Raw genomic sequence first — 20,732 nt, forward strand, 5'->3', positions numbered from 1 at the left:
CCACAATCACACACATACACGCACACACACACACACACACACACCCACAATCACACACATACACACACACACACACAATCACACACATACACACACACACACACACACACACACACACATATACACACACATATACACACACACACTTCTTTGACGTACATACACATTAATCCCAGAGTCTTGGTCGTAATTCTAGTTTGCTTAATTGACCATTTTCTTGCTCTGAGTTCAGGATTTATTTGAGAAGTTTGTCCTGTTGTGTGAAGAAGAAGATTGTATTTGTATTCAGTAAGTATTAAACATCTCTTTGGCTTCAGTGTCGACCTGCAAAACAAACGTCGTTCCAAAAAAATCTTCTGCAGAAAGTGTTGTGGGGAATGTGGGAGAAGAGTGACGTGATGAGAGTTTCACATGTGGAGAAACGATCAGACTGAACTGAGCAGCTGTGTGTCAGTGAAAGCAGGCTCAGGTTGAGTTTACTGAAAACTCTACTGCTGTTTATTCTCTGATGTTTGGACAGATTTATATTTGGGGTCATTATGGATGAAGGTTTAATAATTTTGTGCATTTTTACTGATACCAATGGGCTTTTCCTTCGGGTGTATCTGGTCTGATTGGTAGTTCCTCTAAATTAAAGTTTAAAGTAAATCAAAAAACATAATTTTGATTTCTGTACTGAAAGATTTTCACTTCTGTCAGAAAACTTCAGATCACGTTCTTCAGGAGTTATGTAACAAAGCATCAGTGTATGTAATAATGTATGAAAAATAAAAAGTGTTCTTGCAGCCCCTGCTGGCTGCAGAGTTTATTACACTATAATATATTTACTCATTGTGTGTTCTGATGAATAAAACCATTTGTTAAACAAAAGATTTGACATTTATACAGCATGATTCAGCAAAACGTTAAATAACTTCCTCCAAGCGTCTATTCACTCTGTAAAAGCAGAAACTCTCCTGACATACACCTCCTTCACATGTATGTGACACTATGTTTGGCATTTGCACAAAGTTATGACTCTGAAAACAACTCCCGTTCTGCAGAATTCATGAAGGTTCCTCTAAGACAATCTGGGACAGAACGAAAAAGCTCAAATGAAAAGTAAAGTTTGCTCGGAGGATTATGAAATGAAGGAATAGACGCAACCAACCAGAGACAGTGTTTCGTTTCATTGTCGTTTATTTCTTTTTACACAAATGACAATATTTGATTTCTTTAAAAAAAAGCAATCCTTTGGCGAGCTCAGAATTTTGTAGATGTGTTTAATCCTGATCACGCATGTTTCATCAAGAAAAGTAAAAAGAAAAAAAAGAATAATCAAATATACTCGCAAATATCTGCCACCAGAAACGCAAAGCAAACACCTGAAATCCCTCCTAGGACCTGCTAAGAGTGTGTGTGTGTGTGTGTGTGTGTGTGTGTGTGTGTGTGTGTGTGTGTGTGTGTGAGTACTTGTATATTTGGCGTTGGGAGGACAAAGCTTTAGACCTTCAGGGTGAGGAGTTTTTTGGAAAGTGAGGACATTTTGACCGGACTTCACTTCAGAGGCTTGAGGATTCAGACTAATTAGGTTTAGATTATGGTTAGGGTAATGGAGTGAGGAATGCACTGTATTAATGAGTGTCTTCACAAAGACAGAAGTACAGGTATGCGGGAGTATACTTGTACATCTATCATTGTGAGGACCAGGTTTTAGACAGTTAGAGTGAGGACATTTTGGTAGGTCCTCACTTCAGACGTCTGTTTGGGGGTTCAGACTTGATTTTAAAGTTCAGGTTTGAATTAAGTTTAATTCCGGGTTGGGGTTCGGGTCAGACATTCATTTGTGATGTTTAAGGAACTAGATAATGCATTATATCAATGAGTGTCCTCACAAAGATAGAAGTATATGTGTGTGTGTGTTATATCGTCAGGTCCTTGGGGTTGACCACCCTGCCGATGAAGAGCAGCGCCCCTGACACTTCGTCCCGGATCAGGTAGAGGAAGGGCCGGTCCACTCGGTAGGACAGGTGCGTCTCTGAGGCGGCGTCGGGGTAATGGTTCCCCTCGGGCGCCGTCTCCATGACGACCTTGTGATTGACGCTGCCGAGATTCATAGGCTGGTTCGAGATCTTCTCCAGGTCCGTGTTCGCTAGCCATTCAGAGAGACCTGGGGGGGGGGGGAGGACAGGATAGAGGAACAATAGTAGGAGGCGAAGAAAAAGGAAGATTAGGAAGGAAAAGGAACGAGAAGGGTGAAGAGGAGAAAGACGAGGAGGAAGACGATGAAAAGAATAGAAGGAGGAGGAAGAGGAGTAATGGAGGAAAAACGAGTGAAGGCGAGAAAAGATGTAGAAAGAGTTAAAAAATAATATCCATCGGTAGACAATCAATGACATCACTTCTTGTCATATAAAGCCATAACAGTGAACAAGTGTTGCATCATTTGTTACTCCATTTGCAGATGACATTTAACTTTATTTTAAAGCTGCAGCGATAATTCCATCAGCTGAAAATTAATCAGCATCTCTTTTAATAAGTGATTATTTGTTTCAGGTAATTTTTCAAGCAAATGCCAAATATGTTAAACACTATATGTTACTTTTCTTTGTTTTACATTTGTAAATTTAATATTTTTGAGGATTGGACAAAAAGAAGACATTTGAAGATGTCAATTTGGGTAAGGGAAAACTGCAACAAGCACTCTTTTCAGTATTTGTTTGCCATAAAACAGACCAAACAATTATTAAATATATCGGAAAAATAATTGCCAGATTAATTGACAATGAAACTAATTGTTGGTTGCATCCCTATTTCCTTTATCTATGTAACAATGCTCCTCATTCAAGTCGACTTCAGTTAAAAGATCATATATTTTTGTTATTGTCAACAAATCCTACGTGCAGATTCAAAACACGTTCCGTTTCTCAATACTGTCTGACTTCCAGTCTGAGTTTCTCAGCTCCGAGCCCTTTGGTTCCTACTGAAGACTTAACTCTTTAAAAACACATACACATAGTTTCATTTTAAAAAAAAAGGCTAAGTTGTCTCTTAAAACTGCTGGTCACTGTAGTTTTTATCAAACAAACAGAAGGAAATGGTGCATTTGTTGGGGACAATTTTCAGCAACCAGACTGAAAATTGAAATGTAGAAATCTTACTAGAATATAAACAGATACAAACACGAAGGTGGAAATCCCCGTAAAAGGCTGAGTGTCAGACTTGGACTCACCCAGGTCGCTGAGCAGCGGCAGCAGGTCTGTGGAGTAGCTGAGCCTCAGGGTGGGCAGAGAGAGGGACACCTGGGCCGGGTGGAGCGTCATGGAGAGGTCCTGGACAAACTCGGCGGTCAGACTCTCCTCCAGCAGGGTCGTGTTGGAGGTCACGTCGTCGGGTAGGAAGACGAACATGCTGACGTCGTTCTGCATCTGGATCTGAGCGATCTGGAGACATTTTTTTTTTCAGGACTCAGTCTTCTCAGAAAGTGGGCCAACGTACTTTTTGGTTAACAAAGTTTAAACCAATCTTAGTACATTTCCTTGCAGTTTAAAGGTCACTTCCAAGTAAAAAATACTCACCGTGCAGCTCAAATCTGAGTCAACGCCCATCTTCACAGGGTAGTTGTCCTGTTGCATCATTGGAATGCGGACAGGTGCCCCGCCGTCCACCTGGAAGTTCTCAATTGCTCCACTCTGACCGAATCGAGTCATCCACTTCCCTGTTTACAGAGAGAAAGCTGTGTTCATGCATCCTCATCTGGAAACTAAACATTCAAACAAATCCACTGGCTAGCACAGCTTTTCCTAGTTGATTGACAGTCAGAGGATTTTGACCTACCTTTGAAGTAGGCGGCGCTCACAGTGTTCACTCCAGAGTTTTGGGGGAGGGGCTTGTCTAAGAGGTGCTGTACCTTCCCACCGGTCTCCCGAGATACCCAGTCGTTGATTTCTTTCACATCTTTGTTCCCTCCTAGCAGTGCCTTAGGACGAACTCCATACTGCTGCTCCACCAGCGCAAAGAAGTCCTGCTTCAGACGTCCTGAAGACAGACGGTTTAAAGTTCAGACCTTCACAAATTAACATTTTTATCAAGAAAAAAAAGGTTGATTTTGCAGGTGAGGGAAAATAATGAGTCAATAAAGATTAATTTGACTGAAGATTGTATTTTCTGTAAGACATAGTGGAGCAAGACCTGTGTCATTCCATACTTTAGGGAATATTGGAGAAAAATCATATATTAAGGATTCACACCGACAACCTTTCAGTTACCAAAAAAGTACTTCGTCAGCTCGCCTACCAGAGACTTCTTCAGACCTGCGTCAACATTTTTTGTGTCTTTCCAAACGAAGGGTTGTGAAAGTGGACAAAGTTTGAAATCCTCTCATTTACAAACCAGAATGTATATAAAGGTTTTGTAAGTGTGGGAAATCCCGCTAAAATTTGCCTCTCCCATTGCCAGTAGACTTTTTTTCTGGTGTGTCATGTTTGAAGTAAAGTACACAGCAGAGAACAGGGATAGAAAACAGTGAAGATGTTACAATGGTTGCTCATTTTTTCTCTCTTCAAACTCAGTGGCATGTTTATTTGGAACAATATTCGAGCGCTGCTGTGATGATGTAATTTGAAAGCGCTGAAGTTCACCCAGGTGTCGTGTTTATCGCTGCCTTTTGGAGTTGGAGTTGATAAATACCTTTGACTATGGAAGGGTCATTTGTACCTTTCCCATTGAAGACAAAAGCAGGATATTCGTGGGTGTTTGTAGTTTTTTTTGTCCAGTAGGAAACGGGCTTTAAGTTCTCTTTTTTTTTCTAAATTTCATTCTGAACAACCAAATTCAACACCATGCATTGGGGAGAGACACTTTTCAATGTGGCCATTCAGAGCGCCCATAAAGACCTTCCTTGGTTGGATGACATGTAGAACAAACACACCGACCCAAATCAGGTTTTTCTGAGCTGGAGCAGCTCTCACGCAGAGACATCAGAACATTCAGCACTACTATAAGAATAAACATCAATCTGGATGAATCTGGCCCTCCAACTAAAATATTTGGCCCTCTGACAAAAGCTGAACATTTCTATTTTGTAGTTTGCATCAAAACGTTCCGATGATTCTTCATGAATCGGCTGTAGATAAAGTAACTGTGAGACTGTTTGTTCGGTTTGAAAAGAAGTCAACCCCCTACATGAACTCACGTCGTGCCATGTAGATGCGTGCGGCAGTGCTCAGGCCTTTTCCAGGCGTCCTAACGGAGACCAGCAGGTCTTTGAGGGTGTTGTGGAGCTGAGGGTCCTGCAGGGTGTGGTATCTCAGAGCCCTGAACAGCTGCCTTTGAGCTTGCTCAGACCCTCCTGGGAGACAGAAGTTATGTGAGATGACATATTCTGGAAAGATTCAGCCATATTGTCTTCCATGGCAACCTTTTCTGTCTGTTTCCTGTCTCAGGCTCAGACTGAGGAATGGGGTCTAATGTGTAAATATTACCGTTAAATAATGAATGTTACTATTTAAGCCGCAAGAATTTTGGCCACGTAAGAGGTTACAACATATGGAAAAACTCACTCTGGCCTTATTTTGTTGCAAAAGTGTTATGGCTAACATATTAGCACATCCAGCAGACATTATCAACATTATTCCAGGATTATGAGCTCATTCAAAGAATGTTTGGACTTAGAATCTCCAAACCCCATGCGAAGATGTTAGTTACCAGATATTTGTACCCATACCTGTCAACCATTAATGTTCCTGCACATTTCTGCAGGTACTCCTCTCGGTGCAGTACCTTCAATATGTGTTTAAGAGAAACAGCGTTTTAAGGTTAAATAGTGCCTTTAGGCGTCCAGTTTGGCTGGACAGATGTTGCTAGCTGCTCAGGCACAGAAGTGGAATGTCCAGTTATTATAAAAAGAAATGATAAACTTGGTTTCTGTCAACAAACAGATCGTGTGACGCCTGTGACGACCTGATGACGGTGCAAACAAAACTTAATTTTGACCAGACGAGCCCGTACACACCGTGGCGGTCAAAGCCAAAGCACCAGTTTGGTTTTAGTTTGTTGTGTGTTTGTGTCGTCACCCATGGAGAGCTGCGTCAGTGCCGCAGACACACTGATGGGGGCCAGGAAGACGTTGGTCGCGGACTCGCGGCTCGCCAGAGCGCGGAACAGGTTGTAGCCGAAGTCTGAGGTGGCGGCGCCCATCTTAGTCGCCGGCGTGGTGAAGAGCTCCACATGTTCTTCTTCTCCGCCCGGATCCTCGCCTCCCGTGTCCGGCTGGAAGAGATCAACAAAGCTGCTTTTTACTGAGCCAAAAGAACAAAACCCTCTAGCGTACAAAACATGATGACGGGTGTAAATGTGGTACCTGAGCCTGACAGACGCTCAGGACGACTCCAAACACCAGCAGGAAAGTGGTTCGCTTCATCCTGGAAGATAAAACACACACACGAAGACACGTTGATGAAGAGTTTTCATATATTTCCCACCAGTGATGGAGTAACAACCGCTAAATCTGAAGTTCAGTGAGGGAATTGCTGGTACGACACCTGAGTTGTATCTGAGAAACTCATTTTCGCGCCGCGAAAGCAACGATGTGAATGGAGCCGAATTTGAGTTTGAAATATTTCAACTCGAGCGACAAATTCAGAGAAACTGTGATGGCGTGTTGTCGAAACCTCAGCGTTGAGTTTTTTTCTGTCTCTGGAAAGAGAAAGAGATGAACCGACTGTTTATTTGGACATATATCATATATATTATAGTGATGAAGCTGCTGCTTCAAACCAAGTGCTTCTAATTTATCTGAGTGGTAAAGACAAAATAAACCAAATCTAACATGTGTGAGAGACACAAGTAACAGAACAAGACAGGTTTTGTGTTTTCACATTCAAACATCAAAAAACGCTTCAACCGGCAGAAACTTCACCACAAACTATAAACCGACGTTGATTATCTGCTCATGAGCTCCGCTGCAGCTTTAGTGGAAGCGTTTCATCATCACTTTGGTGCAGCTGTTTTATGGAAACAGTGTTTAAACACACATCATGTCAACACAGAGAAGAAGAAGAAGAAGAAGAAGAAGAAGAAGAAGAAGAAGAAGAAGAAGAAGAAGAAGAAGAAGAAGAAGAAAAGGTCAGACACAATGTTTCTTTTGTTCTGCAAACATCTGGACCTGGTTCTCATGGTTTCTGTGGTTTCACACAAAAAGTCTGTCATCTGAAGCTCAGACCTCACACACACACACACACACAGACACACACACAGACACACACACACATACGCACACGCACTCGCGCACACACACACACACACACACAGACACTCACACACACACACACACACACACACACACACACAGACACTCACACACACACACACACACACACACACACACACACACACACACACACATACACACACACACATACACACACACACACACACACTCACTCTGCCTGATGGGAAACCCAGACGGTTGAGATCTAGTTTCTTCTGCTCTTTTCTTTCCATCGCCTCCATAAAAACTGTTTTTTCAAAATGATTTGAAGTCGTCCGCAGAAACACATTAACATGTTGTGATGTGTCACATTTTCTGAGAACTAAAAGACTTTTCTGGTGAATCTAGAGTTGAAATTGAACACCTGAAAAATCACGACAGCTCAACACATTTAAACGTCCAAGTTTGAGACTAGAACAGTAAAACAAACGCAGGTGACTTCATCTTTGTCTTCTGTGTGGATGTTTCAGCTCCTGAATGCAACACAGTTTGGCTCGGACATACTGATGTCTGACATTTTGAGCAGAGCATGAAGGCAACAGAGGATTGTGACGTAATGCTAAAAAGACAGTTCGGTGACCTTTTTTATTTTTCTCTAAAGAGTTTTGGGGTTTTGGACTTTCAAGTTGTCAGAAACATTCAGATGAACATCTCATTTGTATCTTCTGCAGCGATCGGAGACATTAAACTCTGTGGACTTGATGCAACATGTAGCACCTGGAAGCTGTGTCAACATTCAACTTCTATCATTTAAAGTGTGTTGCTTCTCCTCATCTTGAAGAGTTTAACGTGTGAACAGGCCCCATGGAGTCCTGCAGAGTCCTGCAGAGTCCTGCAGCAGCCTGAAGACGAACAGCTGACGCAGCAGAAACATATTTTCTTGCAGGAACTCGTCTCTGAAACTCACAGGAATGTTTCCTCATTGATTCCACAGAAGTGCAGAAATGTTCTTGGCACAAAAGTCTTTACGACCTCAAATAACCTGCAGACAAACCCAGAACTCCGTCTGCACCTTTATGACTTACACCGAATAAGAAGAAGGAAGAAGATTCCAGCTAACCAACGTCACATCATTCATAATCTATTATAAGACACTAAAAACAGAATCTATTGAGTGAATCAGAAGTATAACGGTTCAGTTTGTTGCACAGCTGAGATGGAAAAGCTGAAGTGAATCATAATGAATATACATATATTTATATATTTATCATGAAGGACTGGAGCTGCGTTTTCTTCTTTATGTAAAACATGTTGAATTCACCTTCACAACTTTTATTTCTGCTTCATTTCGGACTGTTTTTCTGCAGCATTCCGTCATCATGCACCACTTCATTATTTTTCTTTTATCGGCGCGAGGAGCGCACACTGCTGTCGTGACGTCAGAAAGTGAAAAGTTGTGCGTAAAAAGCGCATGAAATGACCGACAAAGCGCACTCACCTCTCCTCGGCTCCCGGACGGTTCCTCGTCGTTGAGTCTCTCTCGCTGCAAATGAGACGGTACTTCGGCCGCGGACACGCGCACTGGTTTTTTACCCGCAGCGGCGCGCGTCCCCGCTGCTGCCAACAGAGCGCCGGTGCCGCGCAACACAGACTGAAGCTGCTCATGTTCTCTTGTTCTGAACTGACCGTCATGATGCTCGTGATCATCTTTAATCCCATGTTGCAATATTTAGATTGATCATGTATTCATTTATAATCTCAGGTGTTTAAAGAAAATGCTGCTGGTTGAGGACCTACAGACCTCAAGAACCCCTGGAACCTCTGCAGAACTCCCTGGAACCACAAGAACCCAAAACGACTCCTTGAATGTTCTAAAGGATTCTTGGTATGCTCTTAGAACCTCAGAAACCAGCCGGGAAAGAACCTGCACATCGGGAGAGAAAAAAGCTGGTTTCCTCTTCTCCAAGTGAATCACTCAAAGGGTTAACTTCCTCCAGACAAAGTACAAAAAACACTTTTTGTGTTGTTATGTTTTTACGCGACTGAATGTCAAATTAAAATCAGATAAAACATCTGCAAAGCAAAAAAAAAAATGTAACATCATAATACTAATAGTTGATATAAATAATCTTCTTTGTATGAAACAGTTTTGTGTTTCTGTGTGTGTGTGTGTGTGTGTGTGTGTGTGTGTGTGTGTGTGTGTGTGTGTGTGTGTGCAGCGCCTGTCCTGAAATACATTGCGAGGCCTAAAATGTTTATTATTCACATCATTTAAACGTTGCATTTTAAGATTTTTATCACATCAGAAACTTGACAAATTTGACGAAACATACTTTCAAATCGTTGACTGTTTCATCTAAAACTCAACACAAATCACTGTATTTGTATTTTTTCAACAAATTCCTTTTGAAGCGACACCAAACTGAGCTGTTCATCCTCTGCAGCACAGAAACAAATTAAATGTATAAATACGCTTCTTCGCTTTCTTGCAGACGAGAGAATTGAGCCATATTCATCTGTACAGCAAATATGAAGCTTATTCCATCAGACGTAGTAGTCAATAGTGTAAATATCACCTCTGATCAACTTTATATCTTTATTTTTATTTAATCTTTAAAAAATAATGTTTTATCTCATCTTATCAGAAAGTTAGCTTAGCTTAGCATAAGCTTAGTTTAGCATAAGCTAACGGGCTTATGTGAGCTTTAGAGTTGCTGATGGAATTGTGTTACCTTTAGATAGAGCAAGGCTAGCTATTTCCCTCTGTCTTTATGCTAAGCTAAGCTAACCGTCTCCTGGCTGTAGCTTCACATTGATCTGAGAGACGTGGCGTCAAAGTTCTCATCTCAATCTCAAGCATATTTTCCAAAAATGTCCAAATTATTTGTGAAGATTTAAAGCTTCAGGCAGCTGCAGAGTCGTCTGGTTCGGAGCAGGTTTTCTTCTCCTTGTTACTCCGTCTTCCCGTCCAGTCCGTTCGTGCTCTGCAGCGGCTGCCTCCCACCATCGGGGGCGCCACACGACTGCACGCCGCCGCCCTCCACCGCCTCTGTCTCGCTGCATGACCTGTTGCCGCGTTCGCTGTCTATGTCTGTTTTCCCGACATCGTCCATCAGAGGCTGGTCGCTCATGGTGCCGTTGCGGCCGGGGTCGTCGTTGAGCATGGGGTCGTCGTCGGGGGCGGGGTTTGTGACCACGCCGATGAATAACGGGGTCATGGAGGCATCATCGACGAGGGCGAAGAAGAAGGGGGAGTTGATGGAAAACAGGGAGACGGAACGCATGGAGGTCACAACTGTGGTGGCGGACGCCTCCACGCCTTCCTCGCTGAGTTCTATGGTGCTGGCGTGGCGGACGCCCGTCACCCTAAGAGGCCGGTCGGAAATCCCAGAAAGGTCCGGACCCGAAAACAGAGATCCGAGGCCTGATGGACAGAACCGGAGAAAGAGAAAGTGTGTTCAGGCATCAGCATACAACACAGATACAGACCACATTCGATATCTATGTTACTTCTTCCAGACGTTCCCTTCAGTCTTCTGACGCAGACTGGTTACAGGTATTTGTAGGAAAACGCATGAAAAATGGGGAGCAACCTTTTGTCGGATATCATACGAACCGTTGTACGAGGATACGTTGTATGAAGCTGATATTCTCACCCATGTTGGTCAGCGCCTCCTCGAGCTCCTGGCGGTACTGTAGCTTCACCTTGGGTAAGTTGACCTGCATAGTTTTCTCCTGAGGTAAACGTCTGTAAAGGTCCGAGATGTTCAGTTTGGGGAGCAAAGATGACACGTTTCCTCTGCCGGGCAACGGCATGACGATTAAGAAGCTGGTGTTTCCCTTGAAAGGAAAACTGGCAACCTGGATGAGAGAGAAGGACTTTCTTTTGAAAAGTGAAGTCAAAGCTTCACGTGTTAAAGCTGCATTCTCTCTAGTGTCCACCAGGGGGCGACTCCTCTGGTTGTATAGAAGTCTATGAGAAAATGACTCTACTTCTCTCTTGATTTATTACCAGGGGATGCATTAACTCCACCGCGGTCACATGACTTCACGTCTCCACCACTAAACTAAAGGAAGACTAGTGTTCTGGACGTTTATTCATCTCATTTAGACACTTTTTTAAGACACGTGAACGCTTCTAAATTCACCAGAGGGGTGTTTACTGAGCTATTTTATATCAGAGAACTAAACGTTCAAATCTCCACAGACCTTACAGACATTTAACCAAAAACATATTCAGAAAACGAATTGGCTTCCAGACGGGAAAACAAGAAGTTAACTAGCGTTGGCTTATTTCTGGATTTTCTGCAGCTCTCTATTGCAATGGGCAGTATCGGCACCATCACTGATGGAACCATGGTCGCTGGTATGTTACCTGAGCTTCTAGTTCTGGATCGTCCAGCAGGCGTAGAGGGTACTGAGCAGACTTCATCATATCCACCGAGACGGAGTTCTGGTTATCCAGGTAGAAGACTCCTTTAGAGGTCACCAGGGGGTCAAAACGTGTCTGCCATTCACCTGACAAACACAAGAAGGAACCATTCGGGGCCAATCAGTTTTTTGACAACCTGAATTCATTAGACACCTGGCTCTGACTTTGCATTTTAAGAACTTAAGTCACACTTCATGATGAGCATTGGAGCTACCATGGTTGAAGGGTGTCTAGGGTAGTGGTGTTAGCGTGGCATGTAATCATGATCTCCAATATACGATGCAGCAATTTGCACCCCCTTTGAATATCAGAGTTTGGACACTCTAGTATTTTAATGGCAAACCACATAACCACAATGTCAACGTGAATGCAGAATTTGTGTCAGGAAATTAGTCTTCACTTAACCACAAACATTACCACACCGAGTGGCCTTTGGTGGATTGGTTTACCTTTGAAGTACACGGCGTTCGCGAGCATGAGCACCACGTCATGTGGAATACTTTCCAGGAAGTTGAGGACGTGACCACTGGTGGCGTTCTCCACCCATTGGTTGACCTCCTTCACAGAGACCAGAGGGACCGGGGATGATTGGTACCTGAAGAGAAAACAAACATTGTTCGTATCGGGTTTTTTTAACTTCAGCAGCAAACATGAGACATTTAGGACAGGACAGACAGAAATGATTGATAGAAATGTAAGAAAAGGGTTCATTATTACTGTTTACATCTGTAAACTCTTAAGAAAATATGCTCCAGTATCTCACAGTGAGATAGATTCTGGTCACATTGTGGCTGTTGGTTCTTCACCCTCTTCTACTTTCTCCTCCAGCTTCGGTAATTTAATCAATTTCTATCGTTCAGGCCATTCCCAACATGACCAGCAGCCGTCACTAGAGAGCTTTCCCACCCGAGGATCATGTGACCACCTTCCCACAGCTGTTCCCCATTGGCTCCCCGGTATATGTAGCTCTCATTCAATGATCTTTACTGCTTGTTTGGCCAGTTTCCTGCTCTAACACTTTTGCCTGCGTCTCTAGTTCCCAACTTTTTGCTAACCACTTCACTGAGTAAAGACTGTTTTTAGTCCTCAATCTCTGTCTCAGTTGTCTGAAACTTTGTGCTGAACCATCATTAATTGAGACCAAAGACTATTATAAGTGGACGTAGTCATCATGACGTCACCCGTTGGTTTGTGGACTGACGTTTTGAAGCCTTGAGTTCGGCCATTTCACTGTTGTTATCTTGGCTTTTTTGCAACCAGTGAACAGGAAGTGACCATATGTGGACTGAGGAGGAGTGACGTAGAGACGCCGTATACGTCTCTGGTAGAGACCTGTCAATCACCGTGTAGCCCCGCCCCTAAAGCATCCCCTGCTTTATGGTCTGTGTGACTCTAAATGGACCATCATTTACTAAATGAACATCATGCTGTATTGAAGAAGACTTGAAACTAGAGATTGAGACCATAAACTCATGTTTACAATGTTTACTGAGGTAATAAATCAAGAGAGAAGTAGAGTCATTTTCTCATAGACTTCTATACAACCAGAGGAGTCGCCCCCTGGTGGACACTAGAGAGAATGCAGCTTCAACACGTGAAGCTGTGGATTCACTTTAAAGAACCGGAGGTTGCCGCCTGGTGGAGACATGCAAACTTCTTCTGTCTCAGTGAATCTCAAATGTGTGCAGTGTGTCTCTTAATGAAAAGTAAGTTGCATCCATTGTGTAGTGATTGATACCTGGCCAGAGAGTCCTCAACAAAAGACAACTTTACTTCAAATCCTGAGAGATGAAAGAAAGAAAGAAGACGAAGAAGAATGTTTAGAGGTGGATAAGACAAGAGGTACATCAATCGTCATTAAAACACTGTCTCCAGTTCGACCCTCATCACCACACACCTGGCCTCAGGTACGTCCGCGCTGCCACCTCCAACGATGTGTTGCTGAAATGATGCAGAAGGCTTCCCAGTACGTGATGGTAACACGGCAGATTGAGAGCATGAAGGCTCTCCAGCAGCAGCTTCTCCGTCTCATTGCGAGCACCTGAGAAAAAAACATTAATTCTTAACAACCTGTTTCTAAAGATCCTCAAACTGTCTGCAAAACCCACAGAGCTGAAGGTAAACAGTGACTTCGTCTGAGGCGGTGTTCCCCACAGCTTCAGAGTAAAACGGGTTCGCTGGTCAAAAAAACCTCATAACTCTATTTGAGCTTGAATTTGATCAAATATTTAAGCTATGAAATATGCACACAGGATTTTTTTGTGTTAGCTGTACCACCACTGTACAAGTGGGCATGTTAGCAAGTTAGCATGCTAGTATAGCATTAATCTGAAAGGATTTTGGTCTTTATTTTAGGCCTTTTAAAATTTAAGTGGTGGTCAAAAGGAAATTTTGACCTGTTGGCCGTTAGGGATTAAATCTTTCGCTTTTATTTCAAGTGAGTCTCTGTTTCTGGTCTCAGTCTGATTAGGGAAACACAGAGGACAGCTTGTTTGGAAAAGTATTTTTTCCTACCAAACTGGACCAAAATGACATTAATATAATGAAACTAAACGTAGACTGACCTAAGGTGAGCTGAGCGAGGGCCAAGGCCAGGCTGAGAGGTGATAGGACGACGTTTGGCTGCTGTGGACCAACAGGAAGCTTCTCCAGGAGCCGTAAACCCAGTCGCTCTACGGCGCCCCCTATCGCCCTGTGGTCCTCGGGGCTGAACACCCGCCCTCCTCCACAGCCGCGAACCTCTTCCTCCGTCTCCTCTTCAACATCAGGAGCCGGAGTGAACTCCTCCTGAAGACAGGAGGACAGACGGGGTTCACTCTCTGAAGAGTGTCGTGACATAAAGGATAAACAGCAGATTAACATTTCCCCTGTAGTGCTAAAACAAAACGTGGTTTACGAGACTGAGGTTCTTCTTACAGTTAGTCCCAGACGGCAGAGACAAAGCAACAAAAGAAGACACAGCTTCATTTCCAAACAACCAGCCTGAAAAACACAAAGAGACATCATCAACCACGAGGAGGGCACTTTTATAGCATCTATGAATTATTATATATGATCACCATAACACAGATTTATTAGATTCATCTCTTTTTCCACGACATGGAACCAAAGAGCCAATCGTACAAGATATATTGAATTTTCAGAAAAATGTACTAATGGCCACCTGAACAGAAAATATTCAATCATGATGTAGACATGAGGTATTTCCCAACTGGAGAGTTTTGGGGATTCAGTGATGAAGTCGTCCAAATTCAGTCCAACTGTCAGGCCACATTCCTGCTCTCAAGTTATCTGATTAAAGCTATTACAAGCAACTTTGATTTTGTGTTGATTTTGGCAAAATCAGTAGTGTTTCCGAGCACCAGAGTCCTTTTAGAAAATCTCTCATGTTACTGCAGCAGGTCTGACAGTCTGCCCCTCTCAGTCCTGGTTCTGGTTCTCCCGTGCCTCCCTTCTCTCCAGCAGGTCCAGCAATACGTCCTGGGTCTCCAGCAGAGAGGTGAAGCTCTGCTCCTGGAGGAGGAGGAGGAGGAGGAGGTCTTGGTCTGTCCACGGTGGACTGGTCTCTGCTGGAGGATCTGGGTCTGTCCACGGTGGACTGGTCTCTGCTGGAGGATCTGGGTCTGTCCACGGTGGACCGGTCTCTGCTGGAGGATCTGGGTCTGTCCACGGTGGACCGGTCTCTGCTGGAGGATCTGGGTCTGTCCACGGTGGACCGGTCTCTGCTGGAGGATCTGGGTCTGTCCACGGTGGACCGGTCTCTGCTGGAGGCCGTGCTGAAGGAGTTTCTGGTGAACCTGCATGATTTCATCTGATTTCACCAGAATTAGACAAACTTCTCTCTGATGGTCTCATTTATTGATGCACTCTATCGGCCGATGACCGAAGGTATTGTTATCGGTATGTCACTTTTTTTAAATATTATAATATTTGCTGTAAATATAGCCAACACCAAGTAGGAAACTTTCAGACGACGTCCCTCCAGCCATAAGGGCACCTCATTTAGTTGTTTTAGTGAAATGAGGAGGTATCAGATAACTCCTCATTTCAACTTCACCAATCAATCGTCCTTAATCCATTTTGCCGTTTTCAAAGCAAGCAACAGTAGAAACAGCGTGTCACTCACGGCCAGTTAACACACAGTGTCATGGACATAGCATGCTAGCATGTATGTTAGCATTTATCTCAAGGTTCAGCTGAGTTTGGAGGTATCCTGTCATGAACTGTGATAGGTAATTGTGTCCTGTTTGGTGGTGCTACTGGAAAGGTCTGGGGATCAACTTGGCAATAAATCCAGTTGTTGCCACTATATTGAAATGTTTGATTAACGGACTGACGCCGTCGTCCTTAGAGCTACGCTGCAATGAGTAAAAGCTGTCAGGAATATTGACATTGTTTTTCATTGCAGTGGTTTCTATCAGTGGATCCGTCCAATAGCTGTAGAGTCACTTGAGGTTTCAGATACGGTGGCTGTGTTTACCAGCAGACTGAAGGTTACTGTTTCAGAACCTTTTTTGGCTGAGCTGCAATACACTAAATACACAGAACACAGAATACACTGAACTACATGAACTTTATGACTCTACCAACAATGCATACAAGATAAGGCTCAGCTACACAATCCGTGGATCTAGAGAGCAGCATCTTCTCTTCAAGACTGTATATTTTTTGTAAACGATAGATTATTTTGAGCAGTGCTGAAACTGATCGGCAGATACATTTTCTCTCCAGACGCCGATTGACAACGCAGTCACAAAAGACTTTTGATGAATTCAAAGATGTCTGAACTCACCTGGCTTGTGTCTGATGTGGGTCAGACGATGAGAAACCAAAGGGGCTCAAAGATGAGAAGATTAAAATAAGAGTAGAGGCAGATGTGTTCAACCTTCTCCAGGCTACGCGGCGTAGTGGCTGGACTCAACAACTGCCTCCCACCTGTTAGCCGGTTAATGATCAACCACAACTGATCGTGGCCGTATGTGTTTTTACAGAATGTAAAAATGAAGAGACACAGTGATGTAAGACTCTTTAACAGAAACTCTGGTTTCAGCAATTAAAATGTTGAATGTTGGTGAATGCATCTTTGAGTACTAAATACGATCAAATGAACTAAACTTGACTTGACTAACTAACTAAACAACAAGGCTAAAATAAATTAAGCTAAACTAAACATGATTAAACTAATCTGAACTAAACAACAAAGCTAAACTAATCTAATCTAGACTAAATGTATCTAAACAAAATAACAATGAATGACACAACAGTCATATGTTGAAGCCAAAGAAACTAGTTTAGTCTACCTTAGTTTAGTTTGATTAGTTTAATGTAGTCTAAACTAAACAAGGCTAAACTAAACTAATCTAAACTAAACAAACGAAAATAAAATTAACTAATTTACTCTAAACTAATCTAAGCTAAACAACAAGGCTAAAGAAGCTAGGCTAGATTAAACTAATCAAACTAAACTCAGGTAAACTAAACTTAACAAGATTTAACTAATCTAAACTAAACAACAAAGCTAAATTTAACTAATCTACACTAAATTAATCTAAACGGATCAACAATAAACTACACAAAAAAGCTAAAGAAACTAGACTAGATTAAACTAATCAAACTAAACTAAGGTAAACTAAATTAGACTAAATTAATCTAAACTAAACAACAAGAATAAACCCAACTAAACTAGTCTAAGCTAATCAAAACTTAAGAAGAAAGCTAAATTTGATAACCCAGTTAACTAAACTAGACCAGCACAAGTCTCAGTGTTTCAGATTCAAACTGCTTCGTGCACTGAATCGTCCTCCCGTTTCGTGCCCTCATGGCGCTCTACACATACATTCAGCACACCGAGTGGGCGGGTATTTGTTTTGTTGTGACCGTTTGGTTCTAGCTTTACGCCCCCACAATGCAGCTCTGCAACAAACAGGATCCTTCCTCCCCCTCCGTTCACCAGGATCCACCACAGAACCCCAACTCACTGAGACTTACTGGGACTCATGTCAGTGTAATTTAGAAATACGTTTACTTACCAGGGTGATGTTCAAATAAACACGACACACATTCAACATATTTGTGCAACTCTTTTTAAATGTTTTTTTTTCTGTGAGTTTTAGTCTGCTGGACTAAACAATTCAAAATGTTTCACATCATATTTTAGACAATATTGTTCTTCCAACAGTTTGGGGAAAGTCTTTCCTCGTGCCCGGAGCATGAACACTTGGGTTTTTCCCAGTTTGTGGTGGAACTTGACTGGCTACACAGAGTCCTGACCTCAACCCCATCCGGCAGCTTTTAAGAGGTCACTGTGTCACAACCACATGTTACGCTCACATATGACTAGAAGGTTCATACTTTTGGCATCGTGGTGTATTTTAGAGCCATGTTGAATTTAGGGTAAAAGTAGGGGGGGGGGGGCTGGTTGAACTATCACAGGGTGGCAATAAAAGAAAAGCCTTCCAGGTCCTCCCACACACTCTGCTGCTGTAGTTTTAACTGTCAGAGGCAGAACAAGTGTTGCAGGTTCAAATAAAAGCCGTTAATTTCAATTCAGTGGGATCAACTATTGGAGTTGCTCACGGGGTCAACGACAATTAGTAATTTTTCTGAACTTTTCTGAACTTTCATCCACAGATGTGCACCGTTGACCAACAGCAATCCATCTCGACAGCGAAACTTTGAGGAGACGGAGAGCCAAGGAATCCAAAATGGAGGAAGCTATCGTAGCTTATTAGTTCACTTTTATTTAACCTCCTCTGTTGGTGTTCTGACCTTTCCACTAAAGAGAAATGGTTTGCAGCGAGGAGACAGATGGCACAGATACATCTTTTGAATAAAGCTATTCTCCCCTGAGCTAACGAGTCTGCTAACTCACCATTATCAAGCTCATCACTTTATTATCCCTCTTCAATAACATTTTCCATACAAAAATGTTAAACAAACAGCCATGAGGAGTGATTAGAACAATCAAGAGAAAACGGACACGAAGCTTCAGGAGCTATTGTGACTGGCTAACGTTAGCCGGACCAGTTAGCATTTTAGCGGTTCGCTCACCAGCTACAGCAGTTCACCTCCTCGTCCTGAGAGTATCTACGTCATCTAGCTTCTAGAACCAAATATTTTGGGAAAAGACAGATTGATTTCGCTGTACCACTGTGTTGTGACCAGGCCTTAACTCTGACATAAAACAGTTCTATGTGAAGTCTGGAAGTGAGTTTTGATGGACGCACCAAATTCAAATGGTGTCGTAGACTGTTGATTGGAGAAGAATCCTCAAAGTTCAAAAGCAGACTAACCTGGAGAAAGCCTGCGTTGCAGTAGAGCTAAACAACACGATATCATCAGCATAAAAACAGAGATTTTAATGCTCAGTTGGAAAATTAATATAGTTTTTTGTAGCATCCAGGCTAATTATCAAATATCTTACTTTACACTTCAAACATCATCGAAGTGGAGTTCATTAGTGAAGATTATCTTGATGAATGAAACCTGGAAAAATCATAAACGTTTGTTTATTTTCTGTATTAATCCAACGGAAGAATCTGATTGACGGTTTGTGGAGGGAACCAGTGACGATGACTTCCTGTTGGACTACAAAGACATTTAACCATATATGTGATCTAAAAGGGTTAAAAAGACTTCTTTTTTTAATTTCATCTCGACTTTAATATTAATGTCACACTCTGAGAAATCGACCTATAAATCTCCATGATAGAGGTCTTGATGTGAAGGTCCGACTTTATATTCAATCCAAATCAAACAGAATATCAAGGATGACAACAGTAAATTCATTTATTCTGTTCATCATGATGGTTGTGCATTTTTAATCTTTCCCTAGAAATGTAATTCAAAGGATTTTTCAGCAGATGTCACCATTTTGACTGTACAAACTTTTACATTTGAAGTTACAAAATCTTTTATTTGGGGGTAAAAGTTCCACTTTCTCTAACAGTGAGTCAGAGAAATAACTTAATTATTACAACTTTAGATTTTAATCCCTAAGTGTCTTTTTTCAGTTTGTAAGCACATTGGTTGTCGATTGTGTTGCTTTTCTTTTAGTCTTTATTCCTTCATTCATAGCTTCATTGGTTTTTTTCTGTCTAAAAGGCTGCAGCTGAAAGTTAACCAGCTGATTAAAAGTGTCTCGTTCACAGAAATGTAGATTCATGAAATCACATGCACGGTCTCGTTGTGTCCACTGGGAGACAGCAGAGGACAAACTTCATCAAAGATCACCTGAAATCTTCTCTCTGATGTGAGTTCATTACAAACTAAAATATTCTGACACACTGTAAAAATGTTTAGCTCAGAAAACATGTGGCACAAACAGAATGAAGTCAATAATACAAAGAAAGTTTATTAATAAAGCAGATTACAGGAACAAAAGCAATTCAAAGCGCTTTAAAATACAAAGCTTTAAAAACAGTAAAAATATAGTAAATCTAAAAGATTTAAGAAGCACAGAAGTCAAATATAGTTTAAAGAAAGATGTAATAACATAATTATCATTCTGGGCCCTGACTCATCATCACGCATAATTACCAGCACCTTGAATCTACCGTTACTATTAATACTCACTTTCACTTCAGACTTTATATTTCTCTGCTCGTAATTTACAACTCTGAAAAATAGAGAAGCAAATTCAACTTTTTGTAAAAATGTACTTTTATTACTTATTTGTAGAATTGTTACCAGCAACCTGCACTTTATTACCCATGTTCTTTTTCTACTTCTTTTATACCTATGTCATGAAATGATATTTGATTATAGATGTGCTATGTACTGTATATTTGTAATGCACAGTATATATTAATACTCTGTGTAAATAATTCTGTGTATTTTAAGCATTTTTGGCCCAAAATTGTCGCTGGGAAAGAATACAATTTTATCTTTTATTATCTTTTTTAAATGTAGTTTGTTATTAATATGGGGCTCATTGTGATTCAAACCTCTAATTTGAATGCTTCATGTTGATATTTCTTTTTATCTGAAATATTAAAAGCTGTCGTTCTGAACCTTCGGTGTCACTGAAGAGCTTTGAGAGAGAAACACAGCAGGAGGTCGACGGAACGTTCAGAGAGGAGAAAGGAAAGACGAGGAGAAGAAGAATCAACA

General features: G+C 41.9%; 2 protein-coding genes across 2 annotated transcripts; both read right to left on the reverse strand.

Annotated features, from left to right (window-relative positions):
* Window positions 1–1,167: 1,167 nt before the first annotated feature.
* serpinf1 (serpin peptidase inhibitor, clade F (alpha-2 antiplasmin, pigment epithelium derived factor), member 1) lies at window positions 1,168–8,769 on the reverse strand. Its single transcript, XM_079171091.1, has 8 exons — window positions 8,688–8,769; window positions 6,341–6,401; window positions 6,054–6,249; window positions 5,174–5,329; window positions 3,817–4,017; window positions 3,558–3,697; window positions 3,212–3,422; window positions 1,168–2,149 (listed from the first exon to the last, which is right to left on the reverse strand). The coding sequence occupies exons 2-8, from the start codon at window positions 6,398–6,400 to the stop codon at window positions 1,902–1,904; spliced, it is 1,212 nt and encodes a 403-aa protein (XP_079027217.1). The 5' UTR covers window position 6,401; window positions 8,688–8,769; the 3' UTR covers window positions 1,168–1,901.
* Window positions 8,770–9,572: 803 nt separating this feature from the next.
* serpinf2a (serpin peptidase inhibitor, clade F (alpha-2 antiplasmin, pigment epithelium derived factor), member 2a) lies at window positions 9,573–16,499 on the reverse strand. Its single transcript, XM_079171088.1, has 9 exons — window positions 16,414–16,499; window positions 14,538–14,603; window positions 14,186–14,408; window positions 13,519–13,662; window positions 13,360–13,402; window positions 12,071–12,216; window positions 11,565–11,707; window positions 10,846–11,050; window positions 9,573–10,613 (listed from the first exon to the last, which is right to left on the reverse strand). The coding sequence occupies exons 2-9, from the start codon at window positions 14,586–14,588 to the stop codon at window positions 10,141–10,143; spliced, it is 1,428 nt and encodes a 475-aa protein (XP_079027214.1). The 5' UTR covers window positions 14,589–14,603; window positions 16,414–16,499; the 3' UTR covers window positions 9,573–10,140.
* Window positions 16,500–20,732: the final 4,233 nt, after the last annotated feature.

Source organism: Pholis gunnellus (assembly GCF_910591455.1).
Source record: "Pholis gunnellus genome assembly, chromosome: 13".
In the NCBI taxonomy this organism is placed as follows: domain Eukaryota; kingdom Metazoa; phylum Chordata; class Actinopteri; order Perciformes; family Pholidae; genus Pholis; species Pholis gunnellus.

Bases quoted from the DNA above. Each gene is read 5' to 3' on its own strand.
- serpinf1 (XM_079171091.1), bottom strand. From the start codon at position 6,400: ATGAAGCGAACCACTTTCCTGCTGGTGTTTGGAGTCGTCCTGAGCGTC. The intron at 3,423-3,557 runs GTGAGTATTTTT...AAATGTCTCCAG, and splicing joins ACTCAGATTTGAGCTGCACG to ATCGCTCAGATCCAGATGCA. The intron at 2,150-3,211 runs GTGAGTCCAAGT...CCCCCCCCCCAG, and splicing joins GCCGCTGCTCAGCGACCTGG to GTCTCTCTGAATGGCTAGCG.
- serpinf2a (XM_079171088.1), bottom strand. From the start codon at position 14,588: ATGAAGCTGTGTCTTCTTTTGTTGCTTTGTCTCTGCCGTCTGGGACTA. The intron at 13,403-13,518 runs GTGTGTGGTGAT...TTCATCTCTCAG, and splicing joins GCGGACGTACCTGAGGCCAG to GATTTGAAGTAAAGTTGTCT. The intron at 12,217-13,359 runs GTATCAATCACT...TTTTCTCTTCAG, and splicing joins GTTGAGGACTCTCTGGCCAG to GTACCAATCATCCCCGGTCC.